Source organism: Pholcus phalangioides, unplaced genomic scaffold, assembly GCF_987345545.1.
Source record: "Pholcus phalangioides strain wild (caught in Gottingen) unplaced genomic scaffold, Ppha-v1.0 ptg000022l_1, whole genome shotgun sequence".
Lineage (NCBI taxonomy): Eukaryota > Metazoa > Arthropoda > Arachnida > Araneae > Pholcidae > Pholcus > Pholcus phalangioides.
The window spans coordinates 6,862,002-6,883,670 of NW_028301615.1; the positions used below are offsets into that span (position 1 = coordinate 6,862,002).

A 21,669-nucleotide genomic window follows, 5' to 3' on the forward strand; every position below is an offset into this window, starting at 1 on the left:
TCATTGCATGAAAAAAGCTAAAAAATGAGAATTGTCTTGGGCCCCAGGGCTAGAGCTCTGTGGAGCCGCCATTGTGGAGCCCATGGTTGTGGCCACACCTTACCAAGACCTCCTAGATAGAGATACTGTGTAGGAGCCTCAAAAGAGGCTTTACCATTGCCCACCGGGTATCTGGAACAAAATCAACGAAACTCCAAGAAATGTTAAGTTGTGTATGTATGATTTGTTACAATTTCAAGTCAACACACGTTGCACTCAGGTGGCTTGAGACAAAATCTCTACCTGAGTGGGTCCTATTTTTGTGCCCCTGACTTTCCCCATTAACCAGTCCCCCCTCCCCCCCCCCCGACGGTCCTGCACGTATATGTACGTGTGAAGTTGATGACTTCTGACCAAACGCGGTCCAGGCCGTATTTTTATGTGTGAACTTTTCGACTTTCAAATGGTCCTGGCCGTAAATATACTGCCTTGCTTTCCCCCCTTAAAAAATCACCAAGCTGGCTTAGCATGCGCCCCTCTCCTTTCTCCACAAAATGACCATTGTACTCGCAACAGCACTGGGCGTTGAAAACGATAAAATGGCTTCTGCCTCTTTGACGGGAGGGGACAGTTTTCAATTAACTTGGCAGATACAGACGATTGACAAGCAGCTCTTGAATAGTCAATTCAAAGAAGCCTTAATGCTTTTGTAAACGAACCAATCAGAGTACGGCGCTGCGGTCGGCATTGCCTATATAACACAACAAGTGTCTGGCATAGTTGTTAGATTAGTTACTGCTGCTACAATGGCAGGTTATCAAGATTTAAGTGAGTTTGAACGTAGTGTTATAGTCGGCGCACGAGAGATGGGACATAGCATCTCTGATGTAGCGATGAAATTTGGATTTTCACGTACGAATATTTCACGAGTGTACCGTGAATATCGGGAATCCGGTAAAAAATTAAATCTATGACATCGCTGCGGCCGGAAAAAGATCATGCAAGAACAGGACTAACGACGACTGACGAGAATCATTAAACGTGACAGACGTGCAACCCTTCCGGAAATTGCTGCAGATTTCAATGCTGGGCCATCAAGAAGTGTCAGCTTGCGAAACATTCAACAAAACATCATCGACAGGGCTTTCGGAGCCGAAGGCCCACTCTTGTACCCTTGATGACTGCACGACACAACGCTTTACGCCTCGCCTGGGCCCAACAACACAGACATTGGACTGTTGAGGACTGGAAACACGTTGCCTGGTCTGACGAGTCTCGTTCCAATTGCTTCGAGCTGATGGACATGTACGGGTATGGAGACAACCTCATGAATCCATGGACCCTACATGTCAACAGGGGACTGTTCAAGCTGGTGGAAGCTCTGTGATGATATGGGGCCCCTGATAAGACTCTGACAGGTGACAGGTACGTAAGCATCCTCCTGTCTGATCACCTGCACCACCCATTCATGTTCATTGTGCATTCCGACGGACTTGGACAATTTCAGCAGGACAATGCGACACCCCACACATCCAGAATTACTACAAAGTGGCTCCAGGAACACTCTTCTGACTTTAGACACTTCCGCTGGCCACCTAAATCCCCAGACATGAACATTATTGAACATATCTGGGATGCCTTGCAACGTGCTGTTCAGAAGAGATGTCCACCCCCTCTTACTCCTACAGATTTATGAACAGCCCTGCAGGATTCATGGTGTCAATTACCTCCAGCACTACTTCAGACATTAGTCGAATCCATGCCACGTCGTGTTGCGGCACTTCTGCGTGCTCGCGGGGGCCCTACACGATATTAGGCAGGTGAACCAGTTTTTTTTGGCTCTTCAGTGTATAAAGAAGGCTGCTCTTCAGCAACGAATGCCCCACCTAAAAGGCACGTTTTTAGCTTATTATAGAAATTCTTAGCACTTGGTTGTAGGATATGTACTGGCATTCACTTTTATTTTGTCATGAAAATTACATCGTATTACATCTCATTGACTGCGAAACACTGAATGCAAGATAGGGATAAACAGGATTTTCTCCCCCCCCCCCTGAATTGTGACATCCTGGTTTTCCAGTGATTTTAATTTCTTACAGTATAGGGGAAATTTTTTAATTTTATTTTTCATTTGTTTACATAACATTTATTTGCACAATAATGTACTTGGGAAGAAATTTAACGATTAAAAACGGTTCAGCTCGTGGATGTAAAACGGGCCACAGTAATTGAATTCAATTAGTGAAAAAAACTTATTTCTTAGTAAAATAATTACCATACTCCCCCACATTAGCTGGCATGCCTGGTAACAGTGAGGCAGACCAGCATGCTGAAAATATCTGTATTTTCCGGAATGAATGCCGATATTCGATACACAGATTCTGGAAAATTCTTGAATATCTTTATTTTTTATTAGTTTCTTATTTCTTATCAGGAAAATAGATTATACATATCCATGGAGCCAACAATGATGGCCCTTACTGGATGTTAATGAAAACAAACAGTTGAATATTTAATATTAGAATGAATAACTGCGTGTTTAAAATATGATAAATAAATAAAAAATAAATTATTAAAAATTTTGAAGCAAACAGAGTGTTAGTGAAATTAGAAAAACAATTCAATAATGAAATGAATGAGGTAGAGAGCCGGAGGTGCATCAAAGTAAAACGGACAAGGTGAATATATCTGTATATACTGTAATTAGAAATTTCAGTAATGTAAGTTGTATAGGTATATCCCATAATATAGACTACGAGAGAGGATGTTAGTGGGGGGGAGGGGGAAAGGAAGAAGGAAATAAAACATTTCAGAGGGAATCAGAAATATTTTTCAATGTCGGTACTGTAATTGAAAGAAGGTAAAATTTGATTATTCTTCTATGCATGTGTATAAACAGGGCCGCAACTAGATGCTTGGTCACCCATGGCAAGCACGTATTTTTACAAGTAATGGTAAAGGAGAGGTTTCAGAATGAAATTTGCACCCCCTCAGGTGCAGCGCCTGCGGCACGAGACCCATCTGCTTTCCCCTAGTTTCAGCCCTTTTTTTTTTCTTTTCTTTCTTTATTTTTGTAATTCATTGTTATCAAAACATAGTTCATCTCATTAGCGATGTGGTAACAGTGAAACATGTATTAATCTGATAAAGTTCTGAGATGGAACTATGTGCCTTAATGAGAAAATTGTGTTTGCTTCAAACATAGACAACAGTGTTCAAAGACAAATTGTTCAAGACCTTCCTTCTCACGTGATATTTTCCTGCCCTTGTCACCAAGTTGCAGAACATAGTATTAATTTATTTCTTTAACATCTAGCCTTTATTCAGACTATAGCCCATACTTGGACTCTTGTATAAAATTTCTTTCTATATAATAGATTTGTATGTGAGATCAAGTTATATAACAGAGGTCTAATTATCTCAAATGCCAAAATAAAAATGCCATACATTTTCATTTTATTTTTTAATGCAAAACATTTTCAGATGCAGATACTTAAACTTATTTCAACATTGATTGTACTTGAAGAGGCTATATATTTGAAAACTGTTGATGAAAAGTCAAGTAGTTCTATGCATAATAGGAGTTCTGAAAATCCATTCTGGTCAGCCAGCCACGTGGAGCTTCATATATTGAAGACAGCAAAATATCAGCAAGGTTAGTTGTTAGATTTTTTTTTTTTTCCGAGTTATTATTTGGTTCAAAGTAGTCATCTTCTTTGTTTCCTCGAGGACTTCAATTAAATTCAAATTAAGAACTATAAGAAAAAGTTATCTTCACCTTGGAGGACATGTTCTGGGTGAGACATAAATTCTCAAACGTGTTTCTCTGGTAGCATAGCGAAAATTGAATGTTTCTTTCCATATAAAGATTTTCAAGTTCAAAATTTTAGTTTATAATCAGGTTTTTCAAATAAAATGATGAATAATTGTTTTTTGAAAATTCAAAATCACAAAGAGATAATCATATATTTTTTGCAATATCTTTTTTATCATGAAATGTTTATAATTTAAGTCCTGCATCTGCAGGATTTTCTTGCGGGGGGGGGGGGGGGTGTTTCAAAAATCTTTTTCTTCTCTAGGTTTATCTTTTTTCCTGTAAAATAACGCTATAATGTTGGCGAGGTGGGGGTTAGAACCCGTAAAACCCTCTTTACCAATGAATGTTGGAGTAGTATTTTCCATTTTCTCCTCTTTCAAATTTTCATTTTTCCCACAGTTGTATATTTGTGTCGATTGTCTGTCAGTAAAGCATCGCTCATCCGACAAGACATTTTTACTTTTCTTCTGCTCTATAGTCCCACAGGTTTCATGCCCAGAGATAATAAAATTTTGTTAACAAGAGTTCCAGCCGTAGTGGTATCATCTTGAAAATATTGGTTCTCTCTTTTTTTTTTTTTTGTTGCACATGTCTGAAATTTAAGAAACCCTGATGGCTAATATCCAGAACAAATTCATCCATAGGCATAAAGGTGTTGACAATATTTAAGAAGAGGGAGAGGGGGGTGCTTACTCTCTCAACATAATGAGGGAGACCTAATTTATACAACACTTCGTATAAAACAAGGTTTTTTTTCATCAGCATTGAAATTTTCAACAACATCGAAATGCCAGGTCAAATCGTTGTATAATGCAGAAATCATAGAACTGATTTTTTTTTGAAAATGACTTTATTTTCCCTTCTATGAACCTCACAAAGAAGTAATTACAAAATATCCACAAAATTGATAGTATACATATTTGTTATTAGGATGTATACCTTTACCATTTTCAAAATTCTTTAAAAACCCATGAACAATATGATGGATATTTGAAAATTGTAAAATTTGAAAATACTACATGTCCACATTTTAAACCATTCAAATATGTTTATGGCTTATTGCATCTGCTAACATCTCAGGAACAAACAAGAGTCATGTCAATGGCCACTCTAAACAAGCCATATAGCCCAGCTAAATGAATTATAGGTCATTCACCCTAAATTTTTATGATTTTTTCAGTGACAATATGCATTAAAAACTATTTCAGTGGCATGTTTTTACAAACTAAAAAAATATGTGGTTTCGATCGATAAAAATGGTCATCCTTTACATAGTGAAAACATCAATTAATTGAAGTTTAATACATACAGAGATAATATATTGGATGAATTGCAACTGCAGCCAAAAGTTTGTATAAAGTCATACTGTCGAACCGTGATTCAATGCCACCATTTATTTCTCAATTCTGGAGCTATAATGAATTTAGCGGAAATTGAATTATGGTTTAACATCTGTAAAGCTTAGAAATGCAAAGAAAAATGCATGAAAGTTTTGTGTGTTACTGGGTGCAGTAAAATCTCTACATGTGTTCATTAGTCGTGGCTTAAGCAATGGGTGTGGTGCAGCAGGTTCTGAGAAACGGCAGCCTAAACTTTTGTTTAGAAATATATTTTTAAAATTGTGGAAAAAATAAGTCACACTTTTGGACCATACCTTCTCAACGAAAATGTTCAAATAACTTGAGGGAACAGGCAGGGCCTGGGGCCGTAATATCAGGTACAAGAATGGACTCTATATGCACTGCAAGTATGCATTATGGTTTCTTCTACCTACAGGCAGATTATTGGTTTTGCCACCTCTGGGTTATACAAATTTTGCCACCCGTAATAATTCTGGTCAAATTTTCCTGCATACACATTCCTCCAATTCGCCGATTTGCACTACAACCCAGTTGCCCCTCCCATCCCTGAAAATATACCTGGGTCTCTACGTTACTCTTTTGGTCACTGACATTGTAACAGTAGTTAGGAACCTTTGGGGAATTTGCCAAACCTGCCTCTATCTCTTATTTTTGAAACATGTTTATATAGTTGTAATTGTATAATCTTTAATAGAATTTGTTATGTTATCTTACCTTTTATAACCATGCACGGTTGATTTAATTAGTCGGTGATATTTTCATTGCTCATATTCCGGAAAAATGTGCGATCCTGATCACATCACCATTTTAAATTATTGTTGTTGCCATTCTTATTTTTGTAAAAGTTCCTATAAAAAATCTATTGTAATTTATTTATGTAAATTAGATGTTGTATTTTCGTATTGGTTGTGCCAATACCTTCAACGTGTGTTATATATTTAACACACGTTGCTATAAGTATATTTTTTCTCAATGTTATAGAAAAAGAGGCCGAATTAGTAGAGACTTGAGCAATCGAATAGACAAGTTTATACTTATAATTCATTACTTTCAAGTATCAATTAGGGCCAGAGTTTTAATAAAAACTCAAAAAAATTAATTTTTCAGAACTTCAATTTCTGTTGATTTTAACCAAAAAAATATCCATTGAATACAAAAAAAAAAAATTAAGACGAATTCGACTATATAATATCTTTTATTTTTCATCACATACAATATATATTTTCAGTCATTTATAAAAAAATAAATATGTAAAAGGAAACTTTATGAAATGAATATACATTGCTTTGCTCCTTCCACTATGGATTGGATATGAATAGACTACTCTGGTAGGACTAATATAAATAACTTGAGAATATTCTTTTATAAGTTCTTGTTGATGAAAATATTCTCCTGTTATTTATTTATAATAATATATAGTTACATATATTATTATAAATTCTCTGGAAGGAAATTGAGAACATTCTCTGGAAGGACTATCATAAATTACTGGGGAATATTCATGTAGAAAATAATTATTCTGAAGTTAATAATAGTGCTTGCAGAGAATATTCTTCAGTTACCAAAATCTTTCCAGAGACTATTGTCAAGAATATATGTAATAACATGTATTATAATAAATAATCTCGATAAATAACTTGAGAATAATTATTTGATAAGAATATTCTCTAGTAATTTATAATAGTAGTCCTTTGAGAGAATATTCTCTGTCCCCGTCTCTTTCCGCCAAGAAGATGAGAACATTGAAGTTTGTAAACTACAATATTAAAGTTTGAAAGCAAGAAAATTGAACCAACAGGGCTGAATTGCACAACTTTTAAAGATGTGAGTGATACAGAATTAAAAATGTATGTGCATTGAAGAAAACAGTTCTGTATCTTCTTAGAATGAAAGTGATTGTATAAGAATAGCTTTCTTTATCAATCACCTTTGATTTAATTTGATTAAATACACAGAATTACCCCCCTCCCAAATATTAAAACTTACCTCAAAGAAATATTATTAGTACCTGTCTATATTTCCAAAACCTGGCTTTTAAGAATAAGTATTTGTATATATTTTCCAGTTATATATGAAGCAAATATAAATATGAAGCAATGTGTGATCTTATGTTCAAGAAGGGCAAAATGAACCTCGCGAAATTTATAGGCGGGACAATTATTTGGGGGAAAAAAACACCTTTTCAATACAGCCAGCTTTTCTGATATTTTTAATCAGATGCACTATCAGGGAATAAATGGTCTGACCCTGTATGTTGAAGGGCGAGGATGAACATGGAAATTTATATGGGGGACTAATAGACAAACCCACTATTTTATTATTAATGCACTTATCAGTTGCGATGGCTGTAACAATAAAGCCAATAACCTCCAAAGTGGATCAATTTTGAGAATTACATTAGGAAGCAATGAGCCATATATGTTTAAGACAAGTAAAATATGCATCTGACCAAATTTATAAACATGGGGAAAAATTTTATTTAATACTCTACAATTATACACTACTCCCACGTTGGTATCAACAGTATAATAATCACTTGAATACTTTAAGTTGTGTTATATGTTGAGAAATTTGCTAATTTGTATGGAAAAATAAACTAACATTTTTTTTAACCTAATAACATCTAGCCCAGTTATAATGCCACCACCTGTCCGAAAGAATTTTGGCGTTATATCGGGTAATGGTTGGAATGTTTCAGAGAGGCTTCATTACATAAATTCACACGCTTATAATGAAACACTGTCTTATTATTACGATTTCTACTGTCTTATTAGTTGCTATTATATAAATATTTCAACTCATTCAATTTTAAGAGAAAATTCATGAAATTTTAAAAACTGTACAACATTACTTGTGAATATTTCTTGATATAAAACTTAAGGGACACATATTTTACACTTACATTTGAAATTATTTTAGTTCTACATTATATTATAATCCCTACGTTTTTTACATTATAATCCCAATTGAAGATGTGTTCACTGAAAATTTCTGGTAGCAAACAGGGTTGGCACTACAACAGCAGATGCTATAACAGGGTTCAACTGTACTTTCAAAATATGCATTATCATATTATCACTCACATTTACTGTGAATTAATGTCCCACAACACACACTGTGTGTCCCCCCCCCAAACATCTCGACTTGATTGGTCGCAATATGGCACAAGGCAAGTCCTGTGGATGTCATATCATTCAAGGTTGCTGGGGATAGATTATTTGTCGTTGGTAGTTACAATCAATGCAAGCTCCAGTCCAGTCCACTCTTCCTGGGCGTTCAGCAAATTCACATCATTACGGTCTGATCCTATGATACTGTCCAAGTCATGCACACCTATTGACATGAAATAAAAGCATCATTAGACGTTTGAATTTTTTCAAAATTTTTGAATGTATTTAGTTGAAATTATAACATTAAAAAAATTTAGAATTTTCATTGCTTTGACCCTAGCAGGTCTTACCAAGACCCAGTTTCAGTAGGGGGCATGAAATAAAATATTTCCTTTCACGTAATTATTTTTAATTCCATCAAAGGCTCCAATGAGAAATATTAGTGGGATATATAGTGGGATAGTAAATTATATACCACCAAAAATTTTATCATAGAAGCCCGGCTCCTGGATGTTAGGAGGGGGGTGCATGAAATATATATTTTCTGTGATTATTCTAAATTCCCTCCAACTGTTTATTCGTTAAAAACTTTTTACCTTGAAGGATAACATTAAAAAATGATCCAAATAGCAGTGCCAATATTATTTATCAATTAACTTAATTTTTTCAAATTTCCTTTATTTAAGATTTTTAAACACAGTTACAAAACATTTAGGGGCTAAGCAAGCTTGTGAGCCCACAAAACAATATCCGATTCATATCTGTCAGCATAAATAATAACGAGAGAAAAAAAGAAAAAACACATATATATAACACCAAGAAATAAGTGGCAACAGGAATGGAATTGATAAACAAAAAAATTTGGCATTTAGCAGCGTATGCAAGATAAAAGAAGATTACATTACAATATCAAACAGATAATTTAAATCTTCTTGAGTTAACAACCAAGATTTTAAATTGACAAAAAAAGATGTACCTGAAGATTGTTCTTTTATTAACTGAGGAAGTAAATTAAATATTTTGGGACCTTAATAAAGGAAAAATTTTTGGAAACAAGTTTTATTTGGCCTTGGTACCTGTATAGTGTGACGTCTAAATTGCATTCCAGATTTATGTAATTTCAGATTGAGATGGCCACTTCTTTTATAAAACATTTTAAACTTTTATAAACTTTTTTTTTTCTGTGAAGGGATGATCTTCCTTAGAATAGGCATTCCCCATGGTGATGAATAGCATTGCCTAGAAAAATAAGAGGAAGTTTCCCCCGAATATGAAGAGGAAGAAAAGAGAAAAAAAAACGCTCTTTCCCTTTGTAATGGGAAATGTGAAAGCAGGGGATGGGATTGGAACATCCATTGGTTGTGCATACCTAACAACCGTTACGATTTTGTCGTATTTAGTAAATTAATACGATTATATGCTTTTGCTTCTAAAAATACGATGTTTTACCAAATCGCTAGTTTTGACGTGCTTTCTTGCCTATGTCGCAAACTGGTCAGCGTGGGAAATCGGTTGGTCCGAACGACATCACTCCGCTGAACCAGTAGCCGAAAATTCTCCCGTGCCCAGTGGTGAGAAAGTTTTTTTAAGTTTTTACTTATGCGGCGAAATGATGTCTCGAACCTCCTATATTATGCAGTATACTGAGTGCAGACCTCGCAGCTTTCCTATTTTTCCTACTTTCGCCGCAATCGCCTTTTTTTTTCCACCGCAATTCTGTCCTACTATTCCTATTTTATCCCTCCTTCCCATTTGCTTACAGCCAATATCTCACTACGAAAATTCCGAGAAACTGCAAAACGTCACTGCTTTCAGCAGTTTATTTTATGTGTTTTATGTACGTTACAACTCGCTACTGAAAAGAAGAAAGGGAAAAAAATTTCAGTTCTACTGGAGTAAGGGACGACGACAAGCGTATATTTTTGCCGCCACGCCTTAAAGTGCTAAAAACCGAAGTCCAGTGGGGAAAGTGAATCTGTTTTGCAGATTGATTGCCGTAAATAAAAAGGCAAAAAAAAAAAAAAAAAGAACAGGCTCTATCCACACACACACACGAGAGATTCCATGAGAGAGAGAGAGAGAGAGAGACTCTCTCTCGTCACGCCCGACGTAAAGCGCTGTCATGAGCCGTATTGCGCTCTGTAGGAAAACAGTCATACTGCTTTTCATATTGATAAATAGACGGCATGTCGCGCTGGGTGATTCACGTTGTGCACGGCATAGAAAACCTGCTAGTAAAACCCGGCTTTTAAAAGTGACAGCCCGAGCCACATCTAGTTTTACAGGAGGGGGGGGGAGGACGAGCCGACCAGCCGCTATAGCTGAACCCACTTTTTTTAACCTTCAGAAAATAACTTTCGGGTATCTTTATGTTAGGGGTCATTCAAGTATTACGTCAGCATGGATGGGGGATTTTCGATTTGCTGACTTGATGACGTGGAGGGGGGTTGGATAATTCTTACGTCATCAACCAAACCCTTTATGAAAAATATGAAATATTCTCAATGGCATCTTATTCGGTGCCAGGGTTGTTTGGTTTAAACCACGTTGGTTTAAACCTTTGGTTTTTTTCAAAACATCAAATAAAAGTTGCCTAAATATAATTTTTTTCCTTGAAAAATATCATATTGGTTCATTATTAGCCAAAATGCTTCATTTTTACCACATTTTATATCCTTGGGGTACATTCTGATGGTATATCTTTAATTGACATAAGAGTTTATAAGTGGTTTTTTTTCAAAAAGTCTCATAAAAGTGGCCAGAATATATATATATTTTTCATATGAAGTATCTTAGTCATTTAAAGTTATATATAAAAGACATAATTTCTCATTCTTACAACATTTTCTAACCTTTGGCTGCATTCTGATGCTCTATCTGTAGCAAATTCATGAATAAGGATTGCATAACACATCTAAATGTAATGGTGTATTATCTCACAGGGTTTTTTTCCCCTTCACAAAGAAGCAGCTACAGTAGTGACACCATCATGCTAGGGGCAGGTGGTCCTATAATCCAATAAAGACACCAGCTGTCCTTAAAGGACAAAGACTAGTGTACTAGTTGTTACATTACCTCACATACATTTTCATTTTCTTTCTCATACGAAGTAGCACATCTCCTACTGTATATCTCCCAGTCTTAATATTCAATAGTTGTTTTTTTTATACTTTCACACACACACACTGTTAAGCCCAGTTAATCAAGGTTCTACTGTATAGTAGTAACAGAATTTTAAAAAATAATCAGCTATATACAGGGTGATTATAATTTAAGTTTTGATTCCAAAACTATACAATAAGTACTGATCAGAATGACTTGATAATTTGCATGGATACTCCTGAAGCAATGGAAGTTTCTTTCGCAAAAGAAAAAATTGCAAAATGTGCAAGTAGACGATGCTGTACTTGGCCCACAGTATAATCTATTTTGTGCAACCACATCATTTCGGCACTTCCACAGCATCAGTGTGTGATAGAACTTCTATCAAGATGCACATTGCAATACCAGCAAAGCAGCTGCTGAAGACCCATTTTGACAGGATGCACCTTAACCCTTGCAACTCCTGGCTGTGGGGGACCTCAAAATGTTATAAACAGTGGCCAGATTAAGTGGTTTAATAAAGCTGAATTGCAAGAACATCCACATTATGACCATGGCATACTCCGATTTCATTGTTGAACAAGAATTTTTGTGCTTTCAACCTCATAGCCAGAACACGCGGTGGACAACATATTTAACATTTCTTAAGTAAGTTGTAATTATTTGTTCAATTACTTCGTTTTTTGTGATGTTTCCATGAATTATGAAATCGTGAAATGCTATAATTAAAGTATCATTTTGCCATGACTGGCTATCGTTTCCATTCTGCAAGCAAATTTCCCAAGTGGTGGATGATGTCGTTAATTTTACATTTTTAATTATCTTTTTCCCCTTTACCAAATAAAATTCCATTTTTTCAGGAACATTCATGTTAATTTTCAAGTCATTCTGACAATCATTCTGTTTTTACAGCGTTTTGAAATTTAAACCTTAGTTATAATCACCCTGTATATAGTAAATCATCGCTAATTAATCTGCGTTATTTATGCTTCATTAAATACATTATATTCACCTAATTTTTTATTATAGTTTTTATTCTGCCATGACTGTCTATTGTTTCCATTCTGCGGGCAAATTTCCCGCATGTTGGATGATGTCATTAATTTTACATTTTTAAGTATTTTTTCCCCTTTATCAAATAAAATTGAATTTTTTCAGAAATATTCATTTCAATTTTCAAGTCATTCTGACAATTGTTCTTTTTTTACAGTGTTTTGAAATCAGAACCTTAGTTATAATCATCCTGTATATCGTAAATCATTGCTAATTAATCTGCATTATTTATGCTTCATTAAATACATTATATTCACCTAATTTTTATTACTTTTTGCAAAATAGCTTCCTAATTAAGCATACTGAAAGTAACTGGAGAAAAACCTTTATATACTATATGATTAATAATAACATTGAAAGAATTTTCAAACACACAGTAATCCATTGAGTTAAGCAAAAAATAATTAAATTGCAAAAGTTGGTTTTTGTTAAAATGTAATAAATATTTATTGATTAATTATCATGGGAATAGTGTTAATTACATTAATAAACATTTTATTTTAGTTAATTATTGGAAGTTTGAATGATTTTTCAGAAATTTTATTGTTTTCAATGTTAATATTATTAAAAACAAAAAACCGGTTTAAACCAAAAAAACCCGGTTTTTTGGTTTTTTTCAAAAAAACCGGGTTTTTTACCAACCCTGCTCGGTGCGCGAAAAAACGAGTAAAACTTTTCACTAGTTTGTGGGCACCTGAACTAGCATTCTCCCTATTGAGTCCCCTACAGATCCACTCTAGTGATCTTCAAATACTTAGCAGATCCAAATGCTCTGGAGCTGTGCCGCATGTCATATAAGTGATCCTTGATTATGCCGCAGATCACTTAAGTAATCTGGGAATGTGCCGCGGATAACTTGAGTGATGTAGAACCGCACTGGTGGCAGGACCAATGCTCTAAAACTTTGTCACATGTCACTCAAGGGATCGCTTAATGTGCCACAGATCGCTTAAATGGTCTGGAATTGTGCCACAAGTCACTTAAGCGATCTGTAAATGTGTCACTTGGTTCATTGTTACAAAAATAGATTTAGCGACAGGCCACATCATAACGCCAGGGCCGCATTTGGTCCGCACAGGACGAATGTTTACTGTGGGTCAAGGGTTACCAAGGGCTTAGAGAGGTAGGTTCGCAATGAATTTCTTGAACAATTTTGGGTTCTTAGCCTTCAAATAGCATTGAAATTAACAAAAATTGATTATTATAATAACACATAAAGCTATTTTGTTTCGAAATTGTAAAAAATGTTTTTACAATTCTTTTAAAAAATATTTTGTGGATTAAAAAAATAAATTTTTGATCATCTGGGGTAAAGCCCCCAATTCAGATTCAGATTCCACCAATAAGCGTTAGGAGGAAGGGGGCAGAGCGCTGACAGGGGGAGGGTAAGAGTTTTGCTGACTTTTTCTGACAAGAGGGGCGAGTCAAAAATTGCTGAAAATTTGCTGACGTAATACTTGAACAGCCCCTTATTTTAAAGCATACATGTGCTCAACACATGGCCTAAATGTGGCCTGCCTCAAGTGGCGCCGGTACACTTACAGATGAATTAAGTAGCTCGTGGCAAATTCTTACTTCAATTGAGCGGCCTGCGGCACATTCCCCCATTGTTTGAGTGAGTGATTTCCGGGGGGGGGGGTTTCTTTCTTTCAAACCAAGCACAACTACTCAGGTCTATTACCATCTATGGGCAATTTACTATCTAGAGAGTTTTGCTGGAAGTGTGTGTGTGTGTGCCTAACAGTCTGAGTGCATATGTAGTGTTTGATTTTTCAGTCCTGCCATCTATATTTCAGAAGTGAAGTTAGTGATGTGTTATGATTGAATTACATTTGTACTCCTTTGTAGGTCTCTTGACTTTTTAAAGTGGAGATCGGCTCGCATTCGCGCCTTGAAGTTGTGAACCAAAGAAAACCAGCTTCAGCCTTTTGTAATTTTGGCAGTGAAAGTTTGCTATAAATCAATGTATCTGGCCCATAAAAAAATCTGCATATTGACTTCCCGCACCTTGGTTGAGGGCTCTTGGATTTTAGTCATTAGTAAAATGAATATGAATTACAATTTTTTGTGGTACTCATGGGGTGGGGACCCTCATGAGGGAAGTTGACCAATTTTGGAAGGGTGCTTGATGAATCTCATTGGTTTTTTTGTTGCTTTAAGATTGTAAAATTCCTCAGTAAGTGGTGATTTGGTGATTTCAAATGCCACTTTTCATATCACTCTGATGAAGTGGGACAAAATAAACAAGATATGATGTGAAGAGGAAAAGGTGTTGCCGCGAAAGGGTGCAGGAAGGCTTTGCCCCTCCTCCCAGTATAGCTATGTTCATAAACTTTTCCCCAATATTTAATTAAAAAAAAAAAAATTTGACTCATTCACAAATGCAGATCATGTGAAGCTGTCATGACTTATAGAAGAAAAAAGTGGACAAGTTTTCTTAAAATTCCTTTTTGTGGCTTTTTTGGGGAAAAAAAACACTGTATAGAAAGGGTTTGATTTTGTTATTTTGTCGCTTATGAGCATATTTTCATAAACAGTTTACAGTGATTTAACTCTTATTTGGTTAACATCTGCCCATTCTTTATGGGCATTATATAATACTAGCTATAATACCCGGCGTTGCCCGGGTACAAAAATGGGAAAGAAAACATGCTACGAACTTGTATAACAACAAAAATGAAAGAAAAACATTTTGCAACTTGCATAATTACAAAAATTAATAAGGGAACATGTTTCGAACTTGCACAATTGCCAAAATGGTAGAGGAATGCGGATTTGTATAATTACAAAAATGCGGGAGATAAATCTGGATGATCGATATAGATTATACCCTGTAATCTAACTAATAAGGATTTTGGCCAAATGCGCCTAGCTATAATACCCCGCGCTGCCCTGGTTTTCTTTAATGAGGCTTTTTGGATCACGTGATATCTCCCTCTTTCTTTGAGGGACATGCAAACCGTGTCCAAGTTCACCAATATGGCGACTTCCTACGCGACTCATGAAAGAAACAAATCTAGATTTAAAGAAACGTAAAAAAAAATAAATAAATACATATATTTTTCTTTTTTTAAAGGGTGCTAGGTATTTCGATCCCGCCCCCTTTTTGAACTTCAAGTTATCCATCTCTGCCTGTTTCTGCTTCAAAAAATGCTTAATTAAAGCTGTGGAATTTTTTCGATGTACTTTTTACGGGCCCATAATTAATTTTAAAGCAGCCTAAAATATATGAATTTATGCAGTTGAATATTAAAAGACAATACGGAGACATTAATTTTCATGCTTGAGAAGATATAAATAAAAAGTTGAAATCAATGTTATTGCATGAATGTCCAACTCAAAAGTAGGTCTGGCTAATTACTGCATATTTAATCTCCTGGGCCTCGTATATCTATCTCTAAGCGAACTCAATATTTCAAAAATCGAGTATTGAATACAATTTTTAAAATTATTGATGTGACAGAAAACCCCACCAAATTTCCGCATTTCTACATTAAAATCGGCAATTTTAACATTGATTTCTATGGGGCATCATCCTTTGCCTTAGGGGCCGTTCAAGTATTACGTAAGCAAATTTTTAGCCATTTTTGACCCCCCCCCCCCTTGTTAGCAAAGTTCCGTCATCAGCTCTGCCCCTCTGAATCCTAACTCATATTTTCATAAAGGGTGGTTGCTGACGTAAGCATTATCCAAACCCCCCCCCCCTTGTCATCAAAAGTCAGCAAATCGGAAACTCCCCCCCCCCCCCCATCGATGATGACGCAATACTTGAACAGCCCCTTACCCTCAAAGTGATGCTGATGATGGTGTCTATTCAAAATGCTCTCATTGCTGGGAGGATTGAATAAAGTGGCAAACCATTATAAAGACATAAATGTTATACATATACTGACAGCGTTGAAGAAATTGTACACGTCTTAAACGCATTGCTAGGGAACCACGGTAACCAAAGTAAACGTTCGGAAAGTGATTGTTGAGGCCCAAAAACCATTGTTGTCTGATAGTTTTTTGCCCGTTTGGGGCATTTGCCCTGCTCTGACGAAATTTTAAAGTAGCCTATCGTTCAAGTCGGGTCCCATTTGGTATATATGCGAAATTTTGCGACGATCGATCCAAAATTGTAGATTTGTATAGAGAACATACACACACACAGACAGACAGAAAATCAATTTTATATATATAGACTAGCTATAATACCCGGCGCTGCCCGGGTTTTCTTCAGTGAGGCTTTTTGGATCACGCGATTTCCCCTTCTTTCTTTGAGGGACATACAAACCGTGTCTAAGTTAACCGATATGGCGACTCTTGAAAGAAACAAATCCAGAAACGTAGGAATGAATACATTTTTTTCCTTTTTTAAGGGGCGTTAGGTATTTTGATTTCCCCCCCCCCCCCTGAACTTCAAGTTATTGAGATCTGCCTGTTTTCAGCCTCCAAAAATGCTTAATTAAATCTGTGGAATGTTTCGATGTACTTTTACGGGTTCATAATTAATTTTAAATCATTAATTAATTAATTTTAATCAAAAGACATTACGGAGACATTAATTTTCATGCTTGAGAAAATATGAATAAAAAATTGAAAAATCAATGTTATTGTACGAATATCCAACTCAAAAAGCCAGTCCGGCTAATTACTTCATATTTAATCTTCTGGGCTTCGTATATCTCTAAGCGAATTCAATATTTCAAAAATCGAGATTTCTATACAATTTTTAAAATTACTGATGCGGCAGGAAACCCCCACTAAATTTCCGCATTTCTGCATTAAAATCGGCAGTTTTACAACTGATTTCCATGAGATCATCCTTTGCCTGTCTCTCAAAGTGATGCTGATGATGACTCTGACGACTATTGAAAAAGCGGCAAGCCATTGTAAAGGCATAAACACGTCTGAAACGCATTGCTAGGGAACCACGGTAACCAAAGTAAACGTTCCGAAAGTGATTGTTGAGGCCCAAAAACCATTGTTGCTGGACAGTTTTTTGCCCATTTGGGGAATTTGCCCTGGGCTGACGAAATTTTAAAGTAGCCTATCGTTCAAGTCGGGTCCCATTTGGTATATATATGCAAAATTTGGCGACGATCGATCTAAAATTGTAGATTTGTATAGAGAACATACACACACACAGAAAATCAATTTTATATATATAGATTTTATCACGTGTATATATTGTTTATAATTTTTATTAATTGCATTTTTAATTGTATTGCTGTATTTTTGAAATATATGACATCTATATTTTTATGGTCATCTTTTTCTCAGCCACCTCGTTGGGCATTTTGCCTGTTGTGGCGTTGTATTTGTATCTCTCTCTGGCAGAAGTGGCCACAGCTCAAGCAAGATAAAAACAAAATTTATTGCAAACTCAGTACATCACTTCCGATTTCTTTAAATCATTTCAATACTATATACTACCGCAAAAAACTCTCTATTTCTTCTTTCTTACTACACTTCTCAATACCTAATCTTGATCATCATGCTCTGTTACTGTTCGAATTTGTGTTCTCTTGTCGCTTGTTACTCGCGCATACAGTCACGGCTGTCACCCTGCTGTATCTCTTCCTTTTCAGCTGAAATTCCTACCCATCATACCCTTTATTCTGAAAGTTGAAATCTTGGAAACATTGAAATAGAAATTAAAGAAAAAAGACATTTAAATGAAAATCAATTCACATGTGGGCTTCTTTTATTGTCTAGTGGTGCTAATTTTTTTTTCGGAGGGGGCATGGGCCCCATGACACCTTAAAACCTCCTTACTTTTCATTTTGAAAATTTTGTATGAACCCTGAAGAGTTGCTGCAAATATAAATAATTTTGTAAGAAAAATCTTTGTCAGCTGTGGTTTTTATTTTGAATAATTGGAGGGGGAATGAATGTCACTTTTAGAATTTTTATAATTTATGTGATGCTGTTATGAGTTATATTTTTGACTAATACTTGAAGGTTTTAGAACACTTTGGTGACGACAGAAAGCATGTATGTGGATTGATTATTTTATGAATCCTTATGATGCTGGGTAACAAATCAAAACTTGTAATTTTTGAACCACTTCTACATCTATATTTTTGAGAAGAGGGAAAGTTTGTTTGCAAATTAAAAATAAATTTGCATATGTGCCCCGCCCTTTTTTTTTGCTGTAAAACTTGTAAGTTATGAAGTTCGCCATTACTCCTTAAAAACTGCTTGAAACGCCTTAAAAAGTCCTTAAAAACTCCTTACTTTTCATTTTGAAAATTTTGTATGAACCCTGCTGTACTCAAACACAAATATGCACCAATGGTCGCCTCTATTTGGCGTAAAATTGCTATGACGGAGCCCCGTAGGCTCCTCTTTTATTCATTTATCAAATTTACTGATTCATTTTATTTTCTTCGAGTGGCAGCGGAGCCCCCGGGAAGTGCACATGGAGCACCGGTTGAGAACCGCTGCTCCAGAGAAAAGTTTCCCAAACTTTTTGTTCCATAGCCCTTCTTTTAAAAAAAATTTCTTTTTCATCTTCCCAACTCAAGCCCCACCCACAGGATCCTATACTAAACCCACAGCTTCTACCGACCCTCAGGACTCTCATCGCAGTGTTTTCACACTTTGGAAACAACTTGATTTAATGAAAGGCCACCCTTTAAGGAAAGGTCAAGCGGGAAACGGGAAATTGACTTTTTTTATTTTTTATTTCTTTTGCACTATTTATAATTTTGTTGTGAATAGACCTGTTTTTAGCATTTACATATTTTCAAGGATGTAGCGAGGGGGGGGGGGCAGACCCCGCAAGTCCCGCCACCCAAAATCTGAGAAAATGACCGAAAAAAGGGGAAAAAGATGGTCAAATCTATTGTTCTATCACTTTGATCCCCCCGAACAAAATTTATGGCTACGCCCTTGCATATTTTAACCTCTTTTTAGCATTAATGTGTGAGTAAATGTATGCAATTGAATAATTTTCAGAATAAGTGCATATTTTCAAGTTGTGCGGAAGATTAATTAAATTTTTATAATTTTTCAAATTAATATTACTCATAATACAATAAAGTGATGAATCTTCAGAATTAATGCAAGAAGTAATTTCAGAATTCATGAAAGCCTCCAAGAGTGCAAGGGCCACAAAGCACGGTGCCCAGTGCGACCGTTCCTGCCGCACATTCCTAAGAGCGGCTCTCACTTTCACAGTGGAAATCACTTTTCCTCATTTCTCTTTGCCAGCCTCAACCGTTTTTTCCACTTAGAGCAAAGCAAGAATGGGGAACAGGGTGCAGAGACTAAGGTGAAGAGATGCTTGGCTAGTCAGTGAATATCTGTTGTTTAAATTTTGTTGCCTGGGCTATGCCTTCACATCCCGTTGGCTGGGATTTCTGGCGGTCCGAAGCAGAGGCGGATTTAAGGGCGGGCGCACCAGGTGCACACCCTGGGCCATGTAAAACCGAAACGTTACACTTTTTCTAATTTAAGGAATCCAGTATTTACTTTTGTGTCTGGGGCCTCAACTGACTTTAATCCGCATCTGCCCCCCATGCAAAACTTTCCACGGGCTCTTCTGTAGTGAATTTACGTCTTGAAAAAAACCCAAAAAATTTATGGTAGTTGTCCCAGGCCCCACAGCTGTTCCCTTGTCGGCCCTACCCTTGTGAGGTCAAATGCCGAACTTGACCATACGGATATCGGGCGTCGACATCTGCACAATAATTTTACGTAATTTAAGACTTGAACTTGAAAGTTATTGGTAACATTCCCAGTTTAAACGACAGCGGATGGTTTTTCTACAGTTATTTACATAAAAGAAAGAAAAAATATTTAGATAGAAGCAAACTTACGTGGAGTAGAAGTCTAGTTCATCAATGTGTCACTATGAAATCCTTTGAACTTTGAAAAAAGCAAATCTTAACCATTTTTTTTGCTCAAATAGGAGCGTTTCATTATTCCAATATAGCAAATTTGTGATTAGTACTATCTGACATAAATAGTTCAATCTGACACGAGCGGAAAGTAATGGTTCGATTCTCTACATGCAGCTGGTCATCCGACAGACATTGAGCGGGAAAAAAATTACACATCATAGGAAGTCCAGCCAGGACCAAAACTGGGAGGGTGGGGGAGCAGACAGGTTTCGTGCCCTGCATGCTAGACCTGAGGGGCGCAAATTTCATTCTGAAACCTTACCTTAAACATTACAAGGAGGCGTCAAAAAGCGCGCTTGCCCCGGGTGACAAAGCATCTAGTTCTGGCCCTGAGTTCATCATAGGAATTGGTATTGCTTTACAGCAGAAACGATTTTTTCACCCCTCATGTGGTAGGTATACTGTATATTTATTCAAGAAAATAGCCAGGGAATTTTAGCCGCACACTTAATTGCATGCTATCAGCGGCTCTCTTTTCGCTGAGTAAAAAAGACAGACAGCTTCAATATTTTAATTGAATGCATGTGTTGACTGGGTCTGCAAAACGATTTTTTCCTCTCCCTATAGAAATATTTGTTTCAGAGGAAAAAAAGAAGCTTATTCCCCTTTGAAGTTATGCATCTTGGCGAGTAGCACAGATGTTTTTCTAGTCTCCAAGGAACGTGGGATACCGAGTTTTCTCATGGTAGCATTATTTCTTCAGGTCATTTTCTGTGGTGTCCACAATGGCAAACCATGAATACGCAAACAACAGGGTCATCTGGTTGTCAACAGAGAGCCCTGAAGCAGTAGGATATTTTCGGGGAAAAGGGACAGAGAGTACGGAAAAACATTTTCCACCCCTGCTGTATTGTTTGGGTCTCATGAAGGCGGATACTCAAAAATACTAAAATAAAAAAAAATACAATTAAAAATACTAGTTTCAAGGGGAAGGGGAGGACCAGAGACATGTTTCCCTTCCTCTGGGCATGCAACAAAACGAAGGATCTTCAGTGCGATAAGGAGAAGAGGGATCCTCCAAATCCTTATAATTTACAATTGTGGCTGGAAGCCTTTGTTCTGGAACTCTAGGAGGGTTTTTCATCTTTCCCCTTGTAAATGATTTTTAGACTGAAAATTAAAATAATATGTACCATAATAGTGAAATAAACCAATTACTTATTCATGGAAATGCTTGAAAAATGAAAGGGTAATGAATATATTCTCGCGGCCCGATACGATTGATGTCACGGTGCGGTTGAGAAACAATTTTAGACGATAAGTTCATGGTGATAATTAAAACGTTCTGCATATTTTCTTTTCATTTTGAAATCATTTATGTATTTTTTTTCCTTCACAAATTTTCCCTCACACAT

General features: G+C 36.2%; 1 protein-coding gene across 6 annotated transcripts in view; it reads left to right on the plus strand.

Annotated features, from left to right (window-relative positions):
* LOC149069409 (protein DOP1A) overlaps nucleotides 1-21,669 on the plus strand; it is a 727,510-nt gene that overhangs the window by 228,240 nt on the left and 477,601 nt on the right. For all 6 annotated transcript variants that reach the window (XR_016195089.1, XM_089250153.1, XM_089250154.1 and 3 more), the window contains exon 13: nucleotides 3,463-3,634. Coding sequence is in view for 5 of the 6 variants with exons in the window: in XM_089250153.1 (XP_089106279.1) it covers nucleotides 3,463-3,634 (172 nt within the window). In the remaining variant the exon portion in view is untranslated. The remainder of the gene's footprint in view (nucleotides 1-3,462; nucleotides 3,635-21,669) is intronic.